Source organism: Macaca thibetana, chromosome 3 (genome assembly GCF_024542745.1).
Source record: "Macaca thibetana thibetana isolate TM-01 chromosome 3, ASM2454274v1, whole genome shotgun sequence".
Classification (NCBI taxonomy): domain Eukaryota; kingdom Metazoa; phylum Chordata; class Mammalia; order Primates; family Cercopithecidae; genus Macaca; species Macaca thibetana.
In genome coordinates, this window is record NC_065580.1 from 28,773,632 (window position 1) to 28,798,453 (window position 24,822).

The window sequence follows — 24,822 nt, forward strand, 5'->3', positions numbered from 1 at the left end:
AAACATTGTCCTCTCCAGGGCATCTTAAAATGTAAATATGCTGGGACAATGTGTGCCTTCTCTGTTCCAGGCCCTGAAAACACTGCAAGAGGAGAAAAGCTACAGCCTCTACCCCCTTTATTTTCCTGAAGGTAGCATGGAGAATAAAGAGGCTTCCCCCACATTTCAGGCTCCCCCGGGGAATGAGAAGAAGCTCTCTCGTCCCCTTGTCAGTGCTGAGCCCATAGGGGTGGTAGCCAACATGAGAGGCAGCGAAGCCTGTTCAAACTTGTATTTATTTTCTAAGAGGTCGGGATGAGGGCATGGGGATGGGGATGCATAACTTGGGTTTCAGGAGGAGCCGCAGACCTTGGGGAGAAGGATGGAGCCTCCTGCCCTGCCCTCAGTCGTGCTGCTAGTAAGGGTGATTCAGGGTGTGCTCCATGATGGTCCGGAGCGCCATCCACGTCTCCTGGGCCGTGGGGATGATTTGTGTGGCGGGCAGCAGGAAGCCATAGCGCCCAGTGTCCCGGAGCTCAAAGCTGAAGGCATACTTGATGCCACTGTCGTAGGCCCAGTCAACGGTGATCCCACTGGCCACATCTAGAAACAAAAAGTCCAAAATGTGACTCCAAAAGGAAGAAGGGGATGTGGCTGCAAGGTACAGAGGCATCCTGAGTGGAAAGTGGGCCCTGGAAGCCAAACCTCCACCCACCCCAGGCCACACCGGGCTTCCTGCCCAGGCCTCAACCGGGATCACAGCCATGCACCCAACCCATTCTCTACTCCTGCAAAAGAAAACTCCTGCAGGCTACCAGGCTTAGGAACCTTGCAGTAAGCCAGGCATTGGGAGCTGTGCACAAAAGCTGCCAAGAAACAGCTGCCTGGGTACCACCGTTACCCTTCTATCCGGTTGGGAGGCAGCTTTGGGCCAGCCCAGCTAGATCCATAGCACTGCCCTGCGGCCAACCCCAGGTGGATGTGGTGTCTGAAGCAGGGCAGGGGAGAATCACTCACAGAGGGTGGTGCTGATGCTGCCAAAAAAGTACTCGATCCCGTGGACCTTATACAAGGCCTCCACCGCATCCTTGGCAAGATCGTACTGCAAGATGACATCGGCAGGGTGAAAGGCAGGGGCTCCCCAGGGCTCCCACACACTCCCCCACCCTCACCACCTGGTGAGAAGCATGGATTTAGGAGTCCTGGAAATTGAAGGTGGAGATGGCCCTTGTGAGAAGGGAGCACAGCATCTCCGGCTTTGAACTTGATCACACATGAGAACAGCAAGCTCCCCCTACCCCTCCCCTGCACCATGGGGTCTATCGGTCCAGACCCTTGCATTCCGAGTAACAATCTGAGCCCTCTGGGAGTATGACAGATATGGATTTTCCTGAGAAGGGGTCTCTTCTCCCCAGGCCCTAAGCAGCCAGTCTCACCAACTCCCTCTGATTTGAAACAGGCTCCAGAGATCGGCCGTAAGGGTACATGAGCATCTGAGAGTAGCTGTGGATGGAGATCAGAGCCTTGAAGTTGCCATGGGCTGTGATGAAGTTCACTATGGCAGCCACCTCTGGCTCCGACTGAGGGGAGGGCCCATGATAAGTCTCTGAGCAGGGGTTGCTGTTAGAACCATTTCCTGGAAGTAAAATAAAGCCACCCAAAGAGTCGAATCCCCATGTGCGACACAGATGGCGCTCACAAAATACCCATGTGTTCCCCTGCATTTCCCAGCCTCCTTTGCAGTTTGACTGAGGTCATGTGACTACTTTGACCAATGAAAAGGTGAACAGAAATGACATGGCACTTCTGGGTTGAGATTGTTAAGAGCAAGTGTGACTTCTCCATGTTCTTTTCTGTCTGTGTGGCTGGAAGCAAAAAAAAAATTCTAGATAGAAACAGCCTCCTGGATCCCTCTCTCACTGCTAGAAGAAAGCTGCCAAGGAGAGTCATCTATTCATATTGGACTTTGTGCACATGAAAGACAAACTTTTGTTGTGTCAAGCCACTGAGATCGGGATGGATATTTGTTACTGCTGCAACCTAATGTCAGAGGACTGCAGCCACACCATACCCCGCAGTTCTGAAGCCCTGCAGGGAGCCCCCTCGGCTTGTCCTGTAGTCCCTTTAGGAAGGTGCGCCTGGCTCAGAAGTTGCATCCAGAGGAAACTGTAAGTCTCTGCGCCAACCCTGGCTTCCCCTACTGAGCAGCAACACCTTTAGGCTGATCCTTCCTGGGTGTGCCGTCAGTCGAGGGCTCAGACTCAGTGTCAGCTCAAGCTTTGCCACAGCCATGGCTCCAGGTGAGCCATGAACTTGGGGTCTGGGGACATGGGAAATCAATGTGGGAGAATAGTTCCGCATAGTTGCCTGAGGCTGTTCTGGGAGCCAGAAGTGCAAAGAAGTCTTTGAAAATTCTTCTTGGGGACTTAAGATGAGGGAGCGAACAAAGAGGAGCAGGGCTTTTATTCTTTTCCCAAGTTCCATTTGTTCCCATCTCTCCCCGATTCTTTGCCTTCACCCCATCTCTCTCTTCCTCTTCCGCTCCTCCTCTGCTTTTCCCTTATTCCCGAGGGGAGGGTTGGGCTGCACTGAGCTGGTCAAGACTTTGTAGGCTAAGGACACACTTGGAAGGAGTCATCCCAGTTTCTCCTCTCACTCCTCTTCCCTGGAATGGTGGCACCGTCCAGAGATCAGGGATTGCCTCAACTTCTGAAGTCTCCTGAGGAGGCCACAGCATTCCTCTTGACTCCTGGGGCAGGGGGCTGGCCCATGGACCACTTCAGATGATGCTCTAGGAATGCAGCACACGGGTCCTCCCCAAGAATGCACGGGAGGCCAGGCACGGGTGGGAGGGATGGTCTACAGGTTACTTGTTACACAGCCATTCAATTAAGGCAATAACAAAACCATAAACAAAATCGTCCAGCCTGAGTCACCAACCCAGACACACACTCTTGCTGGCCCCAGAGAGGCCCAGGGAGCGCACCCCCTCTCGGTGTGGTGGTCCTCACCTGGGATGGGGACCCTGGTTAGAAGGGGAGGTGCCAGCAGACCTAGGGGGTGAAAGGCAGCCCCCAGGCTGGAATCAGCCCAGCTAACAGCGGCCTTGTTTATTGTGTCTGCTGGGAGCTCCTGCACCTGCTCCACTTGATGAATGACAAACAGCAACAGATGCGCAGAGCGGGGGAGGTTGAAGGCTTTGTCTGCCTTTGCGGCCCACGCACAGAAAGCCGTTCCCCTGCCAACGACCAGGTGGCTTTGCCCAAATATGGAGAAACACTTCAGGCCATTAGTTCTGGTGTGAGCTAAGCAGAATAAACTAATCTTCCCCTGGCCAAATGGGAATTAGCTGCCTGCATCTCTGACGCTCACAGTCAAGGTCCTCTGAGTCTGCCTGTTTCACAAGTACCTGCTAATGGATTCATTAGTTATTTATTTTTCCTTCTCTAAAAATGTAATTTGTAGCAAGGGGAAATCTCTGGAAGGACATGGTAAATTATTAAAAACAGTGATCTTTGAGTGGTGGGATTATGGGAGCTTTTTGCCCCCTCTGGGCTTTTTTTCCATAATTGTTTTGTACATTGTGTGTATACGGATTTTTTTTTTCCTGTGGCGAGACCCACAGCGGTTATTTTCTTTAAGAGGTAATTTCTCTTTCTACTAGCCAGCCTATCTTGGGGTGCATGGGCACTCACTCCAGTCAGTGCTGAGGGGCCTCATGGACGCCCCCGCTGAGGCAAGCGTCTGTTCATTTGGAGGTGGAAATGCCTAATTTTGCATGGTCTGGTTCCCTTACAAAAGCAGTTAGAACCCCCACACTCCGGGCCAGGGGCCTCACTCTCAGTGCTTAGGGGCCATCCTTATTTTTCAGTGAGAACAGACTCCAAGAAGCCAGATTTTTAAAGCAATGGGCATCCAGATTTAAATGTTCTACCTCCTTGGTTTGGACACCAGCCTGTAGGTCTGATTATCAACAGCAATGACACCGTCCCTGTGGAGCCAAACCCTGACCCCGGTGAAGTGCAGATTCCACGTCTGGGGGCCGAGGGCTGTGTCTGTTCTGGAATCTCTGTCTTTTTTTTTTTTTTTTTTTTTTTTTTTTTTTTTGAGGCGGAGTCTTGCTCTGTCGCCCAGGCTGGAGTGCAGTGGCCGCATCTCAGCTCACTGCAAGCTCCGCCTCCCGGGTCTACACCATTCTCCTGCCTCAGCCTCCCGAGTAGCTGGGACTACAGGCGCCCGCCACCTCACCCGGCTAGTTTTTTGTATTTTTTAGTAGAGACGGGGTTTCACCGTATTAGCCAGGCTGGTCTCGATCTCCTGACCTTGTGATCCGCCCGTCTCGGCCTCCCAAAGTGCTGGGATTACAGGCTTGAGCCACCGTGCCCGGCCGGAATCTCTGTCTTAACTGGACCCATCAAATTGTCCTGCCCATCAAATTGCTGTATTTCCAGGGTCCATGGACCTGTCTCTGAGCTTTCTGGAGGCCTCAATTTCCCAATCCCTGTGCCCCTCGCATGGCAAGGGAGATAATCAGGGAAAAACACCGAGGAACTCAGGAGAAAGCTGCCCCCTCCCCCTCACTAGGATGAGACAGCTCTGCAAGTATGCACCAGGGTCATAAAGTAATGGGTCAAAAATAAAAACCAGGCTCAAGCCAGCCTTGATGATAAAGAATTTGCTCGAGGCCGGGCGTGGTGGCTTACGCCTGTCCCAGTACTTCAGGAGGCCTAGGCGGCTGATTCCCTTGAGCCCAAAAGTTCAAGATCAGCCGAGGGAACATGGTGAAACATCGTCTCTACAAAATTTTTAAAAAATACAAAAATTGGCTGGGGGAGGTGCCTCATGCCTGTAATTCCAGCACTTTGGGAGGCCGACGCGGGTGGATCACCTGAGGTCAGGCGTTTGAGACCAGCCTGACCAATATGGGGAAATTCTGTCTCTACTAAAAATATAAAAAGTAGCCAGGCGTGGCGGTGGGCGCCTGTAGTCCCAGCTACTCAGGAGGCTGAGACAGGAGAATCACTTGAACCCAGGAGGCAGACGTTGCAGTGAGCTGAGATCACGCCACCGCACTCCAGCCTGGGTGACGGAGAGAGACCCTGTCTCAAAACAAAAACAAAAATTAGCCGGGCGTGGTGGTGCACACCTGTGGTCCTGGCTACTTGGGAGGCTGAGGTGGGAGGATCACCGGAGCCCAAGAGGTCAAAGCTGCAGTGAGTCATGATCACACCACTGCACTCCAGCCTGGATGATAGAGTGAGACCTTGTCTCAAAAAAAAGAAAACAAGAAAAAAAAGTGGGTCATTCTATTGGACACTTGAAACTATTGCCCTGGCCTCCCCAAAGGGCAGATTTCAGGCCTAGCTCTCAGGGAAAGAGCTCAGAGGCATTTCTTTGTGTTGTGCTCCCTTCAGGGCAGGGCTAGGGATATTTTGGGAGCACCGTAAACTCTGGATTTTGAGCAACAAGCAAGGCTACTTAGTACCTCCTTTAAGCCTTTCTCTGTCATATTTAGGATTTGACCCATGTAGTTAGTCCTCATTTCAGGAGCTGGGGGCTCCCCTAAATGTTTCCCATGAAGGTTTAGCACATGTGTACATTCAACACACACACACAACCTCTCCCATACCCACGGCAGTCTGAGATATGTGCTTGCCTGTCCCTGGCCGTGACTCATGCATATCAGCTGACTACATTGTCCTGTGCCTCCCAAGTTGAGTCAACATAATCTGACTGAGTGGGAGAACCTGCCGTGGGCCAACACCTCTTCTCCAACCCTGCCCCAGGACAGCAGGTTGCCATACCTCCAAAGCCCGACTTCCAATTCCTGTTGAGATCCACGCCAATGCAGAAGATTCCAGGTCTGATGGACTTGTTCTTCCGCCATAAGCGGTTCTGGGAAAGCCCAGGTCAGGTGACCTCATTCACTGGGCCCATTCCCAGGAATGGGAGCCTCTGATATCCTGGCCTATGGGGGTAGGGGACCCTGGTGGGGCAGGGAGGAGCAAAGGGAAGGAATTGCCAGGACAGGATGGAGCTGGCATGGGGCTGGGCCAAGGATGCAGCTCAGATACTGTGTAGTTGAAGTCAGGGTCTGGGGAGAGGCTGGGCATAGGCTGCCAATAGTGGCCTTCCCTGGGCAGCAAGAAAGAGGTCAGAGGGCAAGAGGCTGCAGGTGCAGTACCTGAGCAGCCTTCCTGCCCTTGGTGAGGACTTCTGCAAAGAGGCTCTGAAGGGGCTGCTTCCCAAAGTACAGTGACCTTTTCTCCATCTCCCTAGAGCTGACCCCCTCCTTCCATCCTTCCCAGGTGCCCTCACCATGCTGTGGGTAAAAGCAAACCCATCAGGGTTTGTGACGAGCTCTATAAAGATGTCCATGGCCTTCAGTATATCTGTCAGGACACGGTCTTTGCCATAATCACTGACAATCTGCAAGAAAGAGTGAGGAGGGATGGGAGGCCCCACTGGTCTCCTGGGAGGTGGCTCAGGACATTTGCACAGCCAGTGGCTGCAGGAAAGGGTGGCATGAAACCCCTTAGGTATATCTTTTATGCAGAACCAAAGGCTTGGATTTTAAACAACTAGAAGGCAGGGGATCAATGTGGGCTCTGTGCTGCAAAAGGTAAGAGTGCACGATGGCTGCCCCAAAGGGCAGGAGGGAGACAGCACCCTGAGTGTAATTGTTCAACTGGAGGCATCCTTAAATAGTAAGTCGCTGCCCCTAGTTACAGCCCCCATCATGGGTGCACCTTGGCTACAGGTCCATGCTGACCTTATTGGCAGTCCAGATGCCGGTGGCGTGGGTGATCCACTCCCGGGAATGAATTCCAGTGTCAATCCAGATGGCTGGGTGCCGAGAACCTCCAGTGCTGAACTGAGAAAAAGAATCAGGCCCCAAACACAGGTTTGAACTCAGACAGCTACTGCCTCTGGGCTACCTGGAAGGAGGCCCCCGAGGCATCCTCACTGCCTGGGGCAGCTTTACGCACTAGGTAAGAGGGTGTGTGTGCAGGTACCTGTCCGTGTGCCCAAAAATGCACATTTGTGAGGGCCTTTGAAAATATAGTGGTGCCCTTGGGGAGCAAAGTGATCCATCCAGAAGCACAGAATTTCCCAGGATTGAAAGTATCTTAAGACCAGGGTTTCTCAAACTCTAATGGGCACATGAGTCTCCTGGGGATCTTATTCCAGTGCAGATTCTGACTTAGTAGGTCTGGGGAGGGTCTGAGGTTTGGCAGTTCTACTAAGCTCCCAGGTGATGTTGATGCTGCCTTGCAGGGGCCATGCTTTGAGTAGCAAGGCTTCAGACAGCATTAGAAAGAGAAGACCACGGCCCCTGGAGAAATGGAAGCAGGGACAGGTTAAGTCAAATCCCAAGTTAGGTGGGTCCACTTGGCTGTTCAGAAGAGCCCACCAGAGAATTGTTGAGAGCGGCAGCAAGCACCTGTCCTTCCTGACAGCTGATGCTAAACGCCCCGCAGGGTCCACACTCCTGGGTGCCCTTTTGGGCTCAAACTAAGAATTGCTTTCTGATGGGCTCTGCATTCACCTCTCCTACTTCCTTCATGACCCAGGGAACTGCAGGGTGCTGAGTTTGCTTGATTTCTGTTCCAGTGGCTCCTGTGAAGGGCTGGGAGGCTTCTCTATAGACTCAGGCATATCTGCAGGGCTGTCTGAGCCAGATGAACTCATTAGCAAATGGGCCCTCTGTGTACCTCTCTTCCCATTGAACGGATGAAGCAACTGAGGTAATAGAATGCCAACTCACCCACACTCACATCCCAAGTCCAGGGCGACAACTGCCACTCTGCAGCCCCAGCTCCTTAGCCATCCTCCCACCTACTTCCTGACCAAGGACAGGCTAGGTCACCACACTGTCACCTCTTCATACCTACAAGGGTGGATCTCTGAATGCCGCAACCCCAAAGCTTATGGGTCACCTGGAGACAGGAGTAGACATATTGTCCTTCTCCCTGAAACTCCCGCCCAGCCACTGCCCCACATGAGCTCAATCTTATGCCAGAGGCCCTTAATGTAGAGTGCGCAGGTTGACGCTGTTGGCTTTTACCTTCAGGACAAGAATGGACCGGTTTTCAAAGCTGTTGCCAATCTGAATTTTTGAGACAATATCGGAATGCTCCGTTACAAAGTTGTCAATCCAGCTATATATCTAAAAGGAAAGACACGTGTAAGATTGGCAGTTAAGCAGGAAGTGGGATGAACACCAGGGACTCTCTGAATGTTCTCCCTGCCCTTTCCCACTCTCATCAATGGTTTCCTACCTCCTCAGAGGGTCTAAAAGAACCAGATAAAGAATTGCAAAAATAGAGCATTCCCTCAGAGCTAAAGGAAGTGAGTTGTGATCTTGCTGGATTCCCAGGCTCCTTGCTCTGTGCAGAGCTATGCCTTAGCCTGGGAGAACAGTGTGTGCTGAGCCTGCTCAAATCCCCAGGCTTGACCCACATGGCTCTCTCTGGTTGGAAATTCTCTCTTGCCTCCATTCTTTGGCCCATTCAATCCATTTGATAGATCTCACAGACCTTGTAATGATGTTTTTATCTTCTTGCTCTTTTTAGACTGTAAGCCCCTTGAACGCAGAGTTCTTGTTTTATTTATCTTTGTCATCAATAAATAGTGCCAGACTGTATTATTTCATTCTCTTGTTCTTTCAATACATGTAATTAAATTAACAAATATATGAAAGAAAATGGATTCTCTATTGCATGACTTGTGAAGTGGGAAAAGTGATGATGATAATAGATGAATGATATCAAGAATGTCATATCCTTGACACGCAAAATGAGAAGTGTGCCTTGATTTCCTTTCTGGAATGGGCATCCCTGCACCCTCTGTGTACATTCTCCTTTATAAACAAGTTGCTTGCCCTGGCTGACTGCAACTGTGATCATGAACTTTCTCCAAGTGAAGGCACCTCTCTTTTATTCTACAAACATGACTGTCCAATGTGCCTGGCTTCCTGCCCCTCATATTATATACTCCAGCACCCATGGCTGGGACCACTGAACACCAGGACTGGTCACGGAGAGGCTGAGAGCCCTAGGTCCCTAACTGGAGGACTGGATATGTGTAAGAGTAAAAGAAAGAGGAAAGAAACACAAAAGGTGGCTTCACAGTCAAGGACAGGTTTATTTTAGAGAAATCAACCTGAGAGGGGTTTCTGGATGATTTTTGTCCTTTTTTTTTTTAACTATAAGCACTGGAATTAGGCAGTTTTTTAATCAAAGGGAACTTAGAATGGTGGTGTTTGTTCAAGATGGCGATGCTCCGGCTCTGTCAAGATGAGGGTAGCTTCTACCTGCTCTATTCTGGCCCATAATGGGTCCCTGACTTAGTGTTCTGCCTAGTAGACCCATTACTCTGCTCTGTACCTGCCTAGGGCTGTACAATTGAACTACTGTCCCCTCTATCTGAATTCTGGCTTCTGGACATCTTTGAATATGACTCTCTGCCTAAGAGACCTTGAACTAATGTCTGTTGTACAGTCCCCAAGTGTCAGTCACAGTTTTCCATAACCTTGGAGTCCTTCACTAGTTTCTGCATGAGTCAGGAAACCCTAAGGGGACCAAAGATACAAGAGAGCCCAGAGCTTGACTGGCCAGACCTACCTCCTCCAGGGTGTGGTATGAGGAGTAACTGAAGCTGCTGGTGCTGCGCTCCAGCCGGCGGGATTTCGCCATGGCCTCTCTTTCCTCATCCAGCAGCACCTGGGTGATGGGGAACACATATTGGAAAAGAAGGGGAGAGCTGGGCTGCCTATGCCTCTTCTGAGCCCTGCCTCTGCTGTCTGTGCATAAAGACAGCAGCAACACAGGAGAATGAGCCACCATGAGTGTGAACTGCACAACAGAAGGAAGGTCCAGATTGCTGGGTAATTATTCTGCCTGGCAAGCTGGCAGTCATGCTTCCATTTCCCAAATGAGCACAGGGCAAGGAGTCCAGAGAGCTGGGTTCTAGGTCTGCCTTTGCCACTAACTGGCTGTGGAACTTGCTGTGGCCTTAGTTTCCTCAGCTTGAAAATTGGGAAAGCAATATCTGCCTTACCACCTCATAGGATAAAATGTAATAATGGATTTGAAGGTGTTTTGGGGGGAAAAAAGAGTGCTCACAGTCTACTGCCAACATTGCTTTTGCACTTAATAAGCACTCTGTTGAGTCAGGACCCAAGCCAAACCATGCACACTGACCCCGTTGGGGGAAGCAGAGGGTTCCTCTGACCCCCAACATTAACTCCACTTCCAGGAAATAGCCTAGACAACTGGTATGCAAGCCATTCAGAAAGCCAGGCATGACCAAAGTCAGTCTAAATAATTATGATTAATGTGCCAATGGTCTTTCACTTACCTCCTAAACACAAGTCTGGGTGAGTCAAAAGCAATGTCCTTGGGTATCAACGTGGAGTTAGCATTCAAGCTTTACATGGTACTTCCCGCTGCCCATACAGAGGGCAGTATAATGCCTGGCTGGGTTAACCACTCACTCACTGCTCAGACCACCTACATAATCTTGAGACATTTTTCCCTGCTTGGGTCACAGTGAGATGAGCTAGTGTCCTTCACCCCAGCTTATGCCCTTATAATGGCATCCAGGAGCCAAAGCACCCCAGGATTCGGCACAGACTGTCCAGTGTGGGAGGTACTCAGGTCCTCTGCCACTGAAGATGCTGAGAAAGCATCTTCATTAACCCAAATTGCCCTTTGTTTGCAGCACTGGGCCACAACTAAGTCTTGCCGATGACTTATTTGGGGCTAGAGCCTTAGTTAACCAAGCTTCATCTTCATGATCTCACTTGATCTGGTCAGATGACCTGATAACAGAACAGAAATGAGCTATTTGTGTTTTAGAGGTAAAGCAGATTGGAGTGGTAAAGGGACATAAAGGCAAAGATAACAAGTGGCAGAGGTGAGACAAGAACCAGGCATTTTAGTCCATACCCTTGGGTTCCTTAAGGCCAACTATCAAAACTAAAGGCCAACAGTAATAACACATATGCAGGTTGGGCATGGTGGCTTACGCCTGTAAACCCAGCACTTTGGGAGCCCAAGGCAGGAGGATTGCTGGAGCCCAGGAGTTTGAGACCAGCCTGGGCAACAAAGCAAGACCCCATCTCCACAAAAAGTTAAAATTAAAAAATTAGACAGGCTTGGGGACGCATTCCTATAGTCCCAGCTACTTAAGCTGAGGCAGGAGGACTGCTTGAGCCTGGGAGTTGGAGGCTAGAGTGAGCTATGATTGAGAGTGAGTTATGATCATACCACTGTACTCCAGCCTGGACAATAGAGCAACACCCTATTTCTAAACACACACACACACACACACAAACGCACGCATGCACAAAAACACACACATACACAGATATGTTTATGTCTGTGTGTGTCCATATGTGTGTGGACAGAAAGAGCATGTAAATGTTAACAACAGCTAAAAACTCCATTCTTGCAATTTGAAAGTTTTTTGCGATAATGAAAAATCAAGGACCCCTGAGAAGAACCCAAGAACCTAAGACACTAAAATGACAAAAATATAAACCAAAATGTTCACAATGCCTGCTAAGATAGAAGAAGGCGGATTTGAAGTAAATTTTTTCTATCCTTTATTTTCACATTTTGGCAATGTGCTTATATTACTTCAAGAAGTAAGAACTTTTTTTTTTTTTTTGAGACAGAGTTTCTCTCTTGTTGGCCAGGCTGGAGTGCAGTGGCGTGATCTTGGCTCACTGCAACCTCTGCCTCCCGGGTTCAGGCGATTCGTCTGCCTCTGCACCCCCAGTAGCTGGGATTACAGGCATGCACCACCACGCCTGGCTAATTTTTTGTATTTTCAGTAGAAACAGGGTTTCTCCATGTTGGTCAGGCTGGTCTCGAACTCCCAACCTCAGGTGATGCGCCCGCCTCAGCCCAGAACTTTTAAATGAATAAGTAATAGCAAAACCAAAAGCCCTGATGGCTGCCGTGGCGTCTTCCACCCCGGTCAGGAAGAGCAGCCTCCCCGCCCCACCTGCCACGGATGAGGCAATGCCTAATGACTCACTCATCCCCGAGGCCTAGTCGGCTTGCTCACAACGCTCAGGTTCATAGATTTCAAAATGGGACTGGAAATTGATGTTTGGGGCTCACTTTACTTTTGAGCACCGACTCCATGCAAGGCAATTACAGTTGTGATATTTTCCAGCTGCACTGGCTGGCCAGGGGCAAAACCGAGATTGCTGGGTAAGTTAGACATGGCCGGAGGAGCCCGGGGCCTCTCTGGCCCTTCGCAAACATTTCTGGGAAGCTCTAACAAAAGGAATTTGTCTTCTCAGGAAGCCGACCCAAATCACAACAGCCTACCATGACCAATGTGTGCCTGGTGCCATCAGCTGTGACCAGCAGCTGCAAGGAAGAGAACGGCCTGCCAGCCTTGAGGACAAGGCAAAGGGTTTCCAAGGATCTGGTGGAAGCCTGAAGTGGGGGTGAAAGTGGAGGACAGGGAGGAGAAATCGGGAAAAAAAGGACTAGAGGACCCAATTCTCCCCACACAGCCTGGGGCACCCACAGGAAGACAGGACCCAGGAGATTGTCCTTTGTTCCACATAAGAGCTTGGAGGCAAATGGGAAGTTAGCACCAAACTGCAAATAACTTTCCAGACACCCTCACAGCCTTGTGAATGGAGGTGACACCCTCTTTCAAACTGGAAATTCTCAGGCCTCACAGCGGGCCCCACTTCTCCAGGAACAGGAATCTGCCTTGGCCTGGAAAATGCAGCAGCGTTTGCTCCATTCCTGGGACTGAGGGAAGGGGGTGGGTGACCGAAGAATGCGGTCTGGCCACAGGCGGAGGAATGCCTAATGACAGCCCTGTCAGGCTTCTCAGGAAAAAATAACAAAACACAGAAACCAACCAACTCAGAAGTAAAAGCCATCTGCCTCGCTGGAAGCCATAACCTGACAGGGAAAGCAATACCTCGGTGTGAATTAATTTACGATGAGTCAGGAAGGATGGGGGCCCTAAGGGAAGAACAGCCCTCCCGTGTTGGGCAGGGGAGGAGGCAGCGGGGCCCCAGTTCCTGTGAGAGCAGGATCTCTCACAGCCCAACCCCAGCCACAGATGCAAAATGGACACAGCTCCTGAAAACAGAGTGGGCTGGGGGCTCTGGGACAGCAGCCGCTGCCTCTCCTCCCCAGTTCCTGGCCTTCTCTTCCAGGACTAACATCTGCAGTAGCAGCTACGTGGCCAGTAGCAAATCCAGTCCTGTGGCACTGGACGTGGGGGGAAGCTGCCCATCTGATGTTTTCAGAATGGACTCCCTCAGAGGTCAAGGCCAAACCACAAGGCTTCCCTGTCTAAAAGGCGAAGTTAAAACACCACACGGACAACAATGATGACCGCTGAGGGGACAGGTGGCTTGAGAGTGGAGTCTGAAGGTGCAGGACCTAGGTTAAACCCCGATCCTGTCACCAACGCCATCAAATTACTAACTTCTCTGTGCCTCAGTTTCCCCTTTGTAAAATGGAGGTCATGTTATCACATACTTTAGCATATACTTTAAAATGTTCTCATGAGGGCCAAGCGCAGTGGCTGACACCTGTAATCCCGGCACTTTGGGAGGCTGAAGCAGGTGGATCACTTGAGGCCAGGAGTTCAAGACCGGCTTGGCCAACATGGCGAAACCCTCTTTCTACTAAAAATACAAAAATTAGCCGGGTGTGGTGGCGGGCGCCTGTAATTCCAGCTACTCAGGAGACTGAGGCAGGAGAGTTGCTTGAACCCAGGAGGCAGAGGTTGCAGTGAGCAGCGGTTGAGTCACTGCACCCCAGCCTGGGTGACAGAGCAAGACTCCATCTCACACACAGACATACACATACACACAGACACACACACACACACACACCAATGTTCTCATGAGGATTAGAAGGGCTAATACATGCTAAATGCTTAGACTTTTGCCAGGCATGTAGTAAATGCTAGTGAATGTTAGCTATGATGAGGAGGAGGAGGGTGATAATGATAAGGAGGATGATAATAACTTTGGGGTGACTCCAGGGCTCTGTGAGGGAGTATTACAAGGCAGGACAAGGAAGTCTGGGTTCTCCAGAGGTAGGATAGCTTCTGTAGGACTTGGAGGGCAGAAAGCCCCCACTAATGGTCATCTGGGTGAGTCAGTCGGCACCTGCCTTTCATATGGCCCAACAGAGGGGCCTGGTTCCTCTTCTGTCCCTACCCCCATGATGCAGCCAGGCTCCACCTCTCCCAGGGTCTTGCCCATCACTGCTCCTGTCATCCCTGGCTTCTCCTGCAATCTTCCCTGTTGTCTTCTTCTCCTCTCTGGAGCTGCCACTCACCCTCAGACCAGCCAACAGCATTTCTACCTTTAAAACTCTGCTGTTCAAGCCAGGCATGGTGGTGCATGCCTGGAGTTCCAGCCATTCAGGAGGCTGAGGCAGGAGGATCTCTTGAGCCCAGGTGTTCAAGGTTGCAGTGCGCTATGACTGTACCTGTGAATAGCCACTGCACTCCACCCTGGGCAACATAGCAAGACCCCATCAAAAAAAAAAAAAAAAAAACTCTGGTGGTTCATGCCTGTAATCCCAGAACTTTGGGAGACTGAGGCAGGTGGATCACTTGAGGCCAGGAGTTTGGGAACAGCCTGGCCAACATGGTGAAACCCTGTCTCTACTTAAAAAATAATAATAATAATAATAATACAAAAATCAGCCAGGCGTGGTGGTGTGTGCCTGTAAGCCAAGCTACTCAGGAGGCTGAGGCATGAGAGTTGCTTGAGCCTGGGAGGCGGAGGCATGAGCTGAGATCATGCCACTGTACTCCAGCCTGGGTGATGGAGTGAGACTCTGTCTCAAAAACAAAACAAACAAACAAATAAAAACTGTACTCTTCAGCTAGCAGATAACAATTGAAAGAAGTAAAGAATTAAATTATATAGGCAATGAGAAAATGGTAAATGTCAAGAAGAGTGAAATGGGAAGGAAAGAGGAAGTTGGGGAAGTGGGGAAGAAGAAGGGTACAGTTTAAAACAAGATGAGCAGTCTGGTGTGGTGGCTCACACCTGTAATTTCAGCACTTTGGGAGGTCAAAGTTGGCAGGTTACCTGAGCCCAGGAGTTCAAGACCAGCTTGGGCAACATAGTCAGACCCCATCTCTACAAAAAAACAGAAAAATTAGCTGGGTGTGGTGATGTGGGCCTATAGCCCCAGCTACTTAGGAGCCTGAGGCAAGAGGATGGAGTGAGCCTGGGAGTTTGAGGCTACAGTGAGCCATGATTGTGCCACTGCACTTCAGCCTGGATGACAGAGCGAGATCTTGTCTCAAAATAAATAAATAAAATAAAACGAAAAGAAAGCCTTATGACCATTGCAAGGGCTTTGGCTTTTACTCCAAATGAGTTGGGTTTTAAGCAGAGGAACAACATGCTTGAATTTGCAATAGTTTTAAAGGACCCTTCTGGCTGCTGTTTAGAGACTAGGTAATAAGGAGTCAAGGTGGGGAAGTGGGGAGAGCAGTTAGAAAGCGAATGGAAGAACCCAGGTGAGCGAGGAGATGGCGCATGGGCCCTAGGGGCTGGTGTGGGATGTGCTAAGATCCATCCTGAAGGCAGCGATAAATCTGTTGTTGATGGGGGGGTTTGTGGAAGGGGTCAAGAATGGCTCCCAGCTTCTGGTCTGAGTGACTGGAAGGATGGTGTTGCCATTTCCTGAGACAGAGAGGGCTGTGGAGGCACTGATGAAGGGCCAGGGGAACTTGGTCTGGACCTGGAAAGTTGGAGATGCTCATTAGACCCCCCGGTGGAAACACTAAGTAGGCGGTTGGATCCAGGAGAGGAGGTGCGGGCTGGAGACAGAACACAGAAGTCCTGGATGCCAGGAGAAGAGACAGACTCCAGGAGGCAGAGAGCCACCAGTTGTGCTGTTGGAAGAGGAACATTGAGAGTCGGCCATTGGGTTGGATTTGGAAGTTGTGTGTGACTTTGTCGAGGGAAGCTTTGGTGAAGTGAGGGGATAGGCAGCCTGCTGGCGGAAAGGGATGGAGATGACAGGGAGAGTCAGTATTTTCAGGAGTTTCACTCTATGGGGAAGCATAAAAATGGGGTGATGGCTGGAGGGGAGAGGGAAGGGATCAAGAGAGGGTTTTTGTAAATGGGAGAAACAACTCTATTTGCATGGTGATGAGAGTGATCCACTAGGGTGAGGGAAATTGGCAAAGCAATATTTACACCCAATTGTATTCTGCTCTGGATGGTCAGAGCATGGGTGATTTTTGTTTTCTCCTTGTGCTTTCCACTATTTTCCAAATTATCTAACATGAATATTTATTAATTTTGTAATCAGAAAAAAAGCCATTAAAAGTCACAGAGCTGATTGCTCAAGTGAAGCTTTTCCATGGTGACTCATCCACCACCCTCCTGCCTGTCAGTCTCTCCCTGGCCCTGTCCCCAACTCGACACTGTCACTGTCAGGGTGGTTTTTCTGAAAACCACCAGGTTTTCATGCAAATCTGATCATGTCAAAGCATCTCCGGTGACTCCTCCCTAGTTTTCGGGATAAAATCCTGACCTTGTCACATGGTGGAGGGCACTCTTTGCGATGGGGTCTGGCTTCATCGCCAATCGGGGTGGGGGCCCCCCTTCCTCTGGCCAGCCCCCCTTACCTGCTCTTCAGCGCACCGTAATTACCGCCTTCTCAGAAGCGCAGCGTGCAGTGCCTCTTGTATGCGCTCCCATAGCAACCGCCCTCACTCCATCAGCCCCTCATCCACTCCATTGTAACCACCGGCTTACTCCCCTCCATCCCTGCCCCCCGCGACCCTCCGGCTCTCCTGGATACAGGGCCAGGTTTTTTATCTCTGTGTTTCCAGCCCTTTGCCCAATGCACAGCACACAGTAGGGCTCTCTGTGTCTGTGAGTGGAATGAATGGCCCTGCCTCATGTTTCTCAAGCATCCCGCTGATCACAGAGCAGAGGGAGGGAAAGATTCCAAAATCTCCCCTGCCTCTGGCCAAAGTGAAAACCAGCATCGAGGTTTTCCAGCCTGGTCCTAGCCACCAAACACGACCACTCCTCTTTCCTTTCCTCCTCCTAATGAATGTCCATTTGTTCCACTGACATTTATCAAGCCCTAATGAAGCAGCAAGTCCTATGGTGGGTGCTGGGGTAGGAAAATGGATACAGAGCGTGGAGCTGAACCTTGGCTGAGGGGAGGGGGCCAGAGGAACAAAGACCCACATGTGAATAAGGTCGTTCCTGTCCTGAACTCCCCAACTGAGCAAGTCATTCAGCAGACAACCACCGAAGGCCCACCCTGCAGGGGACATTGGCAAGTACTTGGCTGAGGGGATCCAGAGGACAGGGAGAAAATCACGCCCGTGCCTCTGTATCTGAAATACAAGACTGGACGCCAACAACCTGAGGGGTGCAAAGCCCTTTCAGTCCTGTTAGCAAATCTCAGCTTCCCTCCTCCTGAACCCCTCCCCATCATCAACCCCTCAACACATCAACACACCAGCCACCCCCACCCCCAGCTCCCTCTAAGCCAAAATATGATCTCAAGTATGGCAGTGAGTGCTTGATCCCTGCAGGAAGAGCGAGTTGGTGAAAATCCTGCCTGGCTGGACCAAGGCTAAGAGGTCAGAGCATTTTCCTGAAAGGGAGGGCAAAGCCCTAGAGGGACTCGGGGCTGCGGATGTGGGGAGAGGACAGGCTAAAGCCAGTGGGGGAGGCTCAGAGGGGACTCTGGGGCAGTCCCTGATGTGCAGAAATCAACAGAAAGTTTTTAGAGACTTCTGTGTGTCTGTTTGCCAAATGCTGTGGAGTTCCCAGGGTGGGGCTGAACCAGGGAAATGGAAACTTCAAAATAGAGGCCTGGGCTAAAAATGAGAATTCAGTTCTATTTCTTTTGATGTGGTAGCCTCTTTTGTCTGTGGGAGTTTCCCCATTTTTGCTTGTGGGGGATTTCATTAGAGAAATATCCCACCCCCACATGTTGAGCGGGAAACAGATGTGCCTGATGAGGGATAAAGGTCTTTGAAAGGACCAAAGTGCCCCAGCCCTGCGATCGCATGGGAATGGAATGCTGCCTGATGCGTTGATCCCCTGACATACAGTGTCAAGTGTGTGTGCTCCGGGAGGCTCTGTGTTCCCACACTCGGAGCCCTTAGGGGAGATTAGCACCGTACAACAGGGTTGGGAATGAATCTTTATGGATACACTTCCACAGGTACACGGCCAGCAGCAGCAGCTGCAGAAACATGCAGCCAGGGAGGCTTAACCAATCAGTGGTACCCACAGAGATCTCTAGGAAGGAGGCTGTGCTGCCAGCACCTTTCAGGGGCTCTTTAAGATATCCTGGCAAATAGAACAATTGAAACAGAATTTCATGATGTTCAGAAAAGACTTAGGGAAAGCAGCAGGGAGACTGGGGTGTCCAGGCTGAAGGCTGCCTTTGTCCTACCCAAGAGCGGTTCTGCTCTCCCAAAGTGGTTCCTCTGGGAGAATCCTGCCTGGGGGAGATGCCCTGTGCAGACAGCCATGCGGTGGAGGTCAGGGGAAGGCAACCACACCAGTGATCTCTCTGCTTCTTTCACCATTTCCCAATCCTCTGGAGTAAAGCCGTTCCCCCAGGCATGGGATGGCTGAGACACAGCGGGAACAGGAGGGAGTGGTCAGATAAGCAAAGGAAGAAGTTATCCAGGGGCACCTTCCCACGGTGCCCCTGGGAAGACCCCAGCTACATCCTCCTGTCTCCCTTCTCCACGCGCCTTTGCTGTTTATTGCTGCAAATCCCTCCCCAGGAGGGCTTATCACAGGCGTCCTCTCCACTCCCACACTGTGAGTGCTTCCCCCATGAACTCTGTCCTAGCTTCAGATTCTGAGAAGCGTGTGGCTCACTTCCTTCCACAGCATGTTCACAAACACACCAGTGGAGACCCAGAAACCACCTGTCCGCTTTTAGCCCCGAGAACATCTCCTCCATATTGGGCCCCAACCAGAAAGGCAGGCAGAAGGCAGAGCCCTTGCTGAGGCAGGGCCTCACCTGGATGTCCTTTATCATGATGCTGTAAGCAAGGCCATGGGACTCCAGATACGCTTTGATGTATTTCAATTCAGAGAAAGGAACTCTCATATCCACGGGGAGGCTGGGCCTGGCTGGGCCACGCCAGAAGTCCACCTTGTTCACCAAGGAAAGAGAGACAGCTGCATTACTCCATGTCCTTCCACACAATCCTGTAGGTGACCCCAGAGATCCAGAGAATCTCTCAGCCAGTAGAGACCTTTTTTCTACGTAGGAGATGGGGACAGGGGTGTGATGTCCCAAAACCTCCCAGTGGATGCCTGAAACAGCAGATAGTACTGAATCCTATATAGACTATGCTCTTTCCTATACATACAGACTTGGGATACAGGTTTTTTGTAATTTTTAATTTTTGTGGGTACATAGTAGGTGTATATATTTCTGGGGTATATGGGATATTTTGATACAGGTATACAATATGTAATGATCATATCAGGGCAAATGAGGTATCTATCACTCAAGCACGTATTCTTTGTGTTACAGACAATCCAAGTACTCCAAGTATACTCTTTTAGTTATTTTAAAATATACAATTAAATTATTATTGACTATAGTCACTCTGTTGTGCTATTAAATACTAGATTTTATTCACTCTACGTTTTTGACAGACCTATAATAAAGTTTAACTTATAATTTTTTGTTTTTGTTTTTGAGATGGAGTTTCACCCAGGCTGGAGTGCAATGGCATGATTTCAGCTCACTGCAACCTTTGCCTCCCAGGTTCAAGCCATTCTCCTACCTCAGCCTCCTGAGTTGCTGGGACTATAGGTGCGTGCCACCACGCCTGGCTAATTTTTGTATTTTTAGTAGAGACGGGGGTTTCGCCATGTTGGCCAGGCTGGTTTCGAACTCCTGACCTCAGATGATCTGCCCACCTTGGCCTCCCAAAGTGCTGGGATTGCAGGCATGAGCCACCGCACCTGGCCCTAACTTATAAATTAGGCACAGTTAGAGATTAAAAACAGTAACTAATAATAAAATAGAGCAATTAGAACAAATGCCAGCATCACTAGCCTTACACTTCGGGGCCATTATCAAGTCAAATAAGGGTTAGACAAACAGAAGCACCGTGACACAGTGACAGTCGGTCTGATGACCCAGACGGTCACTAAGTGACTCGCGGAGGGGAGCGTGGACAGTGTGCAGGTGCGAGACTTCATCACACTACTCAGAACAGTTTGCAATTTAAAACTTATGAGTTTTTTCTTTCTGAAATTTTTCATGTAATGTTTTAGGTTGACCGTCAATCAGGAGGGACTGCCATACACTTAAAAGGGCCCCAGTTCCATAATGAAACCCTAAGGCTGAGCGGAAAGACTGCGACAAACAAAATCCCCAAGGCACTGAGGTTCTTTCCCTAATTTCAAGCCCTGTCACCTCCACACCTCACTCACACTCATTGCAACTTCGCCTGGATACAGAGAACCTCAAGAGTCCTAAAGAGTCCTCAAGATGAGGCCGCTCATCATCTGGGACATGAACACGGACAAGAGCCCTGGTCAGGAAAGGGAAGGATAATAGCTCCCATCCCCACAGAAGTAGGAGAGGCCGGACCTGGGTCCCTAGGTCAGCCTTTTGCAACACCTATTTTTCAATTAGTAAAATGGAGAGAATGATCATAAAACGTCATGAGTCCCAGTCGACGGGACACTCAGACAAGTAGGAGCAAGGGCTTTGACCACATCCAGAAATATCTGGTGGTTCCAGTGGCCCCCTAACAAAACCCTTCTATGTAATAGTCAAAGTCAACAAAAATGTTTTCCATTGTGAAAACCTGCAGAGGACAAGTGTTCTCAGAAAAGATGCTCAGGCTGACAGGGACGAACTCAGATAAGATACAGGTTTGCCAAGCTAAGCCGTTTCACTTGGGAGGCCAACGTGTCCAATCTCCACGCGACGTGGCATCCCACCCAGAGACACTGTGTTCCCTCCCCCTCCCCCCGCCATCCGTGTGGCTTTAGGAAATTCCTGCCGTTTGGAGATCAGTGCCCTGACGGGTTGTGTAGCAGCTCCCTATCCAGGAGAGATTGGGTGGCTAGAGGAGATATGGCCTAAAAAGGCAGCCCAAATTTCTGGGCAAGTGTCCCTGATTTTTCCTGAAGAGGAGCCACATGTGATTTCCCACAGGTCTGTGCTCTTTGCAGGGACCTCAGGAGGGCAGGTTTGGGGTACAGGGGGGTAGGACAAGGAGCTGAAGGTGTGAGCCACTGCGGAGGGTGTGGGGGGTGTCCTCAAGCCTGAGGAGTCCTCACCTTCTGGGGCTTCAGGCCCTCCAGATCCCTGAGAAGTGAAAGCTGCTTCTCATCCTTGGCCAGGACTCGAAGAACCTGGTCCCTAGAAAAACACAGGGAGGGGCGGAGGAAGCTGCAGAGAAGGATCCCTGGAAGGCTGTGTCACTTGGAAGGGGCAGAATGGAGCAGAGGCCCCGCTGAAGGCAGAGCGGGAAGGCTGGAAGGCACCACACGAGTGGAGGCTGAAGGAGCCCTGAGCAGCCGGGACTCGCAGGCAGCTCTGAGAAGCACATGGTCCTTCAGCCTAGAGCCAGTGAGCTCTCCAGCCCCAAAGACAGACCACCCCAGGGGCTAAATAAAGCCTGTCAGTGCTACTGCTGGACTGAAGGCCAAGCCAGGGGAAGAAGGAAGGGAAAGGAATGGGGACGGGGGCAGTGTGTCAAATGAAAGGAATGAAGGGGAGAAAGGAGTAGACACAGGGGCTGGGGGGACCAGTGGTGACCCCAAGGGCTCTTCGCGTGGGGGCCCCAAGGCCATGGTCTGTCTCAATGCCCGGAAGGTGAGATCAGATAACCTCACCCCACCTGACGTGGAGGAAGCTGAGCTCCTTCCCTTCCCGATGGAGGTGGGCGGGAGGTGGCGTAACCAAGAGGCCTGTGGTGTGGGCTCTGGGGTGTGATGCCGGGGATGGGGTTGCTGCCCTCACAGGCTGGCTCTGAGACCATGGGTGAGGAACCCCCTCTCTACGCTTGCTGTGTCTCCCCTTCTCTACTGTGGAGCGTGGTGGGGCATCCACCTGTGGACCTTGGGGAGGCTCAAAGTACATCCACAGAGGGCCTGGCGTGTAATACTAGAACTTCCTGTCATTCAAAGGAGGACGACACCCACATCCATTTTTGGTAGAGGTACATAGTCTTGTGGGGGCTACAACTTCCTTGAGAATCAGAGGAAAGCTATGCATGCTTCCTCCCTGAAGAAGCCCTTGTTGTATAGGAAAACTGTTGCATGTGGTTTCAGGGGATTCTTGGAGCCCCGGGGGCTTCCTCCTGGACTCTGGATTAAGAACTCTGGATTTGGGGAGGACCACCAACGAGCCAGCCCTGGAGCATGAGAGTGGGAGGCTGCAAAGCTGGAAGTGAGTTCAGGGCAGGAACCCACATCCTGACTCTCCGCCTTGATCAGGCACCAGTGGGGCAGCCACCTCCTGCTGGGACATCCAGTCCCCTCCTCCCAACCAGTCCTCCCTCCCGCTGCGGAGCAGCCACTCACCCTGTGAAATTCATTTGGCCCAAAGCTGCTGCCAGGATCAAACTGAAGACCAGGAGTGTCTGCCTGTCCATGGGGGATGGCCCAGGGCTCGTCCCTCCTGCAGGAGTGCCCTGCATGCGTCTTCCTCCTGGTGAGCTTCAGGGGCTTTCCTTGGGCACCATGGACCGGGCTTCAGGGCAGCACAGCACCTAGAGGCTGGAAGGTCCGGCCTGAGAATGAGCATTAGGCTGTCTGGGGCACCCAGCATGTGGCTCCCACATGCCAGGCCTTGGGAGAGCTAGGGCTGCCCTGCCCCAACCCAGCACATCCTCTCCTGGGAAAGGGAGAGGGAAGAGAGAAGGAGGAAGACAGGCCCTTAGCTTTTCTTTTCTCTCAGGTTTGCCAGGGCAGCCCCTTGTGAGCGTCAAAGCCTCCAGCTCCGGAGAAAGACCAGAGTAGCCAGCAGCCCTGGGACACCCTCCTTTCCTCCCTCCTCTATAGCATCCTCTCTTTTGCTCTTCTTCTCCCCCCAGCCCACTCATGCTTTCCCTGGGCTGTATCCTCCTTACACATAAGGGTGTGGACGCCGTTGAAAGACCACTGGGCTTAGAGACAGAGACTGGGTGCTCACTTCCCGTCTAAAATATCTGGGGCAGCTGCCCTAATCTCTAAATCTCAGCTTACTCATCCATCAAATGGGGTAAATCATACCTCCCCTCCCTACCTCACAGGGTTTGGAGGGGTATAGATGAGGCAACTTGAGTGAACTGGCTTGGTAAAGCCTGCAAAATGCAATGTATTATTATTTCAAAGGCATTAACTTTTAGTCACAGCCACATTTGAGATCAGTCCTCCAGTGGCAATGGGGAGAAGGGGAGAGAAGAGAATGGAGAGGAGAACAAAGGAAATAACTATATATTGTATGAGAAGGAATTCAATCAAGATTCCCTTTTCTCTGTCTTCAGGTGGTCATCATTGTGCTAGCACAGATAGTGGGTTTTCTGCTACACATGAAGGTCACCGTAGTCATTATTATAGTTCTCAACAGACAGCAGAGTCAATTTCTCAGTCCTGCTGAAGCCCCACACAGTTCCCTTTATAGTGTGGGAATAGCAGGAGTAAAGCAGGGGCCAGCACACAAAGCAGTCATCTTGGAAGGAGAAAGTGAAAGATGATGCCTGAATGGCAAATGATGAATCTAACAGAAAATCCACAGGGGGTGGGGGTAAGGCAGAGGCTGAATCCAACCAAGTCGTTCAGCAGAGGACGTCAACAATAGGCCACTTAACTGTCACCGGCGATTCTCAGAAGCCCCCTCTCCCCATCCATAGTATCTCAGAATGGCCAATTAACCGGCTATGTGTCCAGAGAAGGCAGCTCTTTTATCGACAGAATGCCCTGCTCCCCCACCAACCTGCCCTACTCCATTATTTTGTAGTTCAGCTGTTCACACATGCCAGACTCTCCTAGAACCCTGGCTTTGGGGACTCTCAAAGAGTAACATTAGCAAAGGGTTTAAGGACGTAGAAAAGAAAGCAGTTATGCTTTCCACCCAAGTAACATTCAGCTTCAGTATCAATGGAGATAAAAGGGTGTATTGCTAAACAATAGCTCAAGAGTTTAAAAGGAAATAAACAGAGATAGTGCTAGTCACCAAAAGTACCCAGCATCTTCTTGTTCAAAAACATCATTTTAAGCCACCAATAATGAGACAACTATCCTTGTACTTGGCTTAAGGGTGGGAAAAGAGACAGAGAGTGAGAGAGAAAGAATAAGAGCAAAAGAGAGAGAGAGAAGCAGTTAGGAATTTTTGAGAATTCTATGACACAGCTTCCAATAGAACTTTCTGTGATAATAGAAATGTTCTATGTCCACACCCCCCAATAGGATAGCCTACTTGAAATGTGTCTAGTGTGATTGAATACTGATTTTGGAGTTGTATTTAACTGTAATTAAGTTAAATAAAATTTAAATAGCCACATGTGGCTAATGGCTACCACATTGGACAGCAGAGTTCTCTGGGAATTCGCCAACACTGAAAGCACCATCTCCAATGGCTGGATTTGTTTTTGATTTTGCTTCCTCTAAGTTCATGTTGGACGGATAATGTGCTGACATCGTAACAAGGTTTGAGGGTGATACATCTCACACACGCATGCGTGAGCACCCAATTATCATGCTTATGAACTGCAATTATCAGCTTATGGCTAGATTTGAAGCAGAGACACATAGCTATGCTTGACCTAAGGTTGGCTTTTCACTCACAATTAATTACTCACCTAATC

The 24,822-nt window shown here is 50.5% G+C and overlaps 1 protein-coding gene and 1 non-coding gene across 2 annotated transcripts; both read right to left on the bottom strand.

The window, feature by feature from the left end:
- Positions 1-256: 256 nt before the first annotated feature.
- Positions 257-23,413, bottom strand: CPA5 (carboxypeptidase A5). Its single transcript, XM_050785024.1, has 12 exons — positions 23,262-23,413; positions 22,559-22,753; positions 21,311-21,392; positions 19,020-19,154; positions 9,606-9,704; positions 8,048-8,149; positions 6,752-6,853; positions 6,298-6,408; positions 5,784-5,874; positions 1,416-1,615; positions 997-1,081; positions 257-582 (listed from the first exon to the last, which is right to left on the bottom strand). The coding sequence occupies exons 2-12, from the start codon at positions 22,672-22,674 to the stop codon at positions 395-397; spliced, it is 1,311 nt and encodes a 436-aa protein (XP_050640981.1). The 5' UTR covers positions 22,675-22,753; positions 23,262-23,413; the 3' UTR covers positions 257-394.
- A 1,217-nt stretch (positions 23,414-24,630) lies between these two features.
- On the bottom strand, positions 24,631-24,734 carry LOC126951879 (small nucleolar RNA U13). Its single transcript, XR_007724720.1, has one exon. It is a non-coding gene; the product is annotated as a small nucleolar RNA U13 (small nucleolar RNA).
- Between the last annotated feature and the right edge of the window lie 88 nt (positions 24,735-24,822).

Excerpts from the sequence above, each read along its gene's own strand:
- CPA5 (XM_050785024.1), bottom strand. The coding sequence starts at position 22,674 with ATGCAGGGCACTCCTGCAGGAGGGACGAGCCCTGGGCCATCCCCCATG. Across the intron at positions 8,150-9,605 it reads CATACCACACCCTGGAGGAG|ATATATAGCTGGATTGACAA; the intron begins GTAGGTCTGGCC and ends CTTTCCTTTTAG. Across the intron at positions 1,616-5,783 it reads TTGGAAGTCGGGCTTTGGAG|GAAATGGTTCTAACAGCAAC; the intron begins GTATGGCAACCT and ends TTTTACTTCCAG.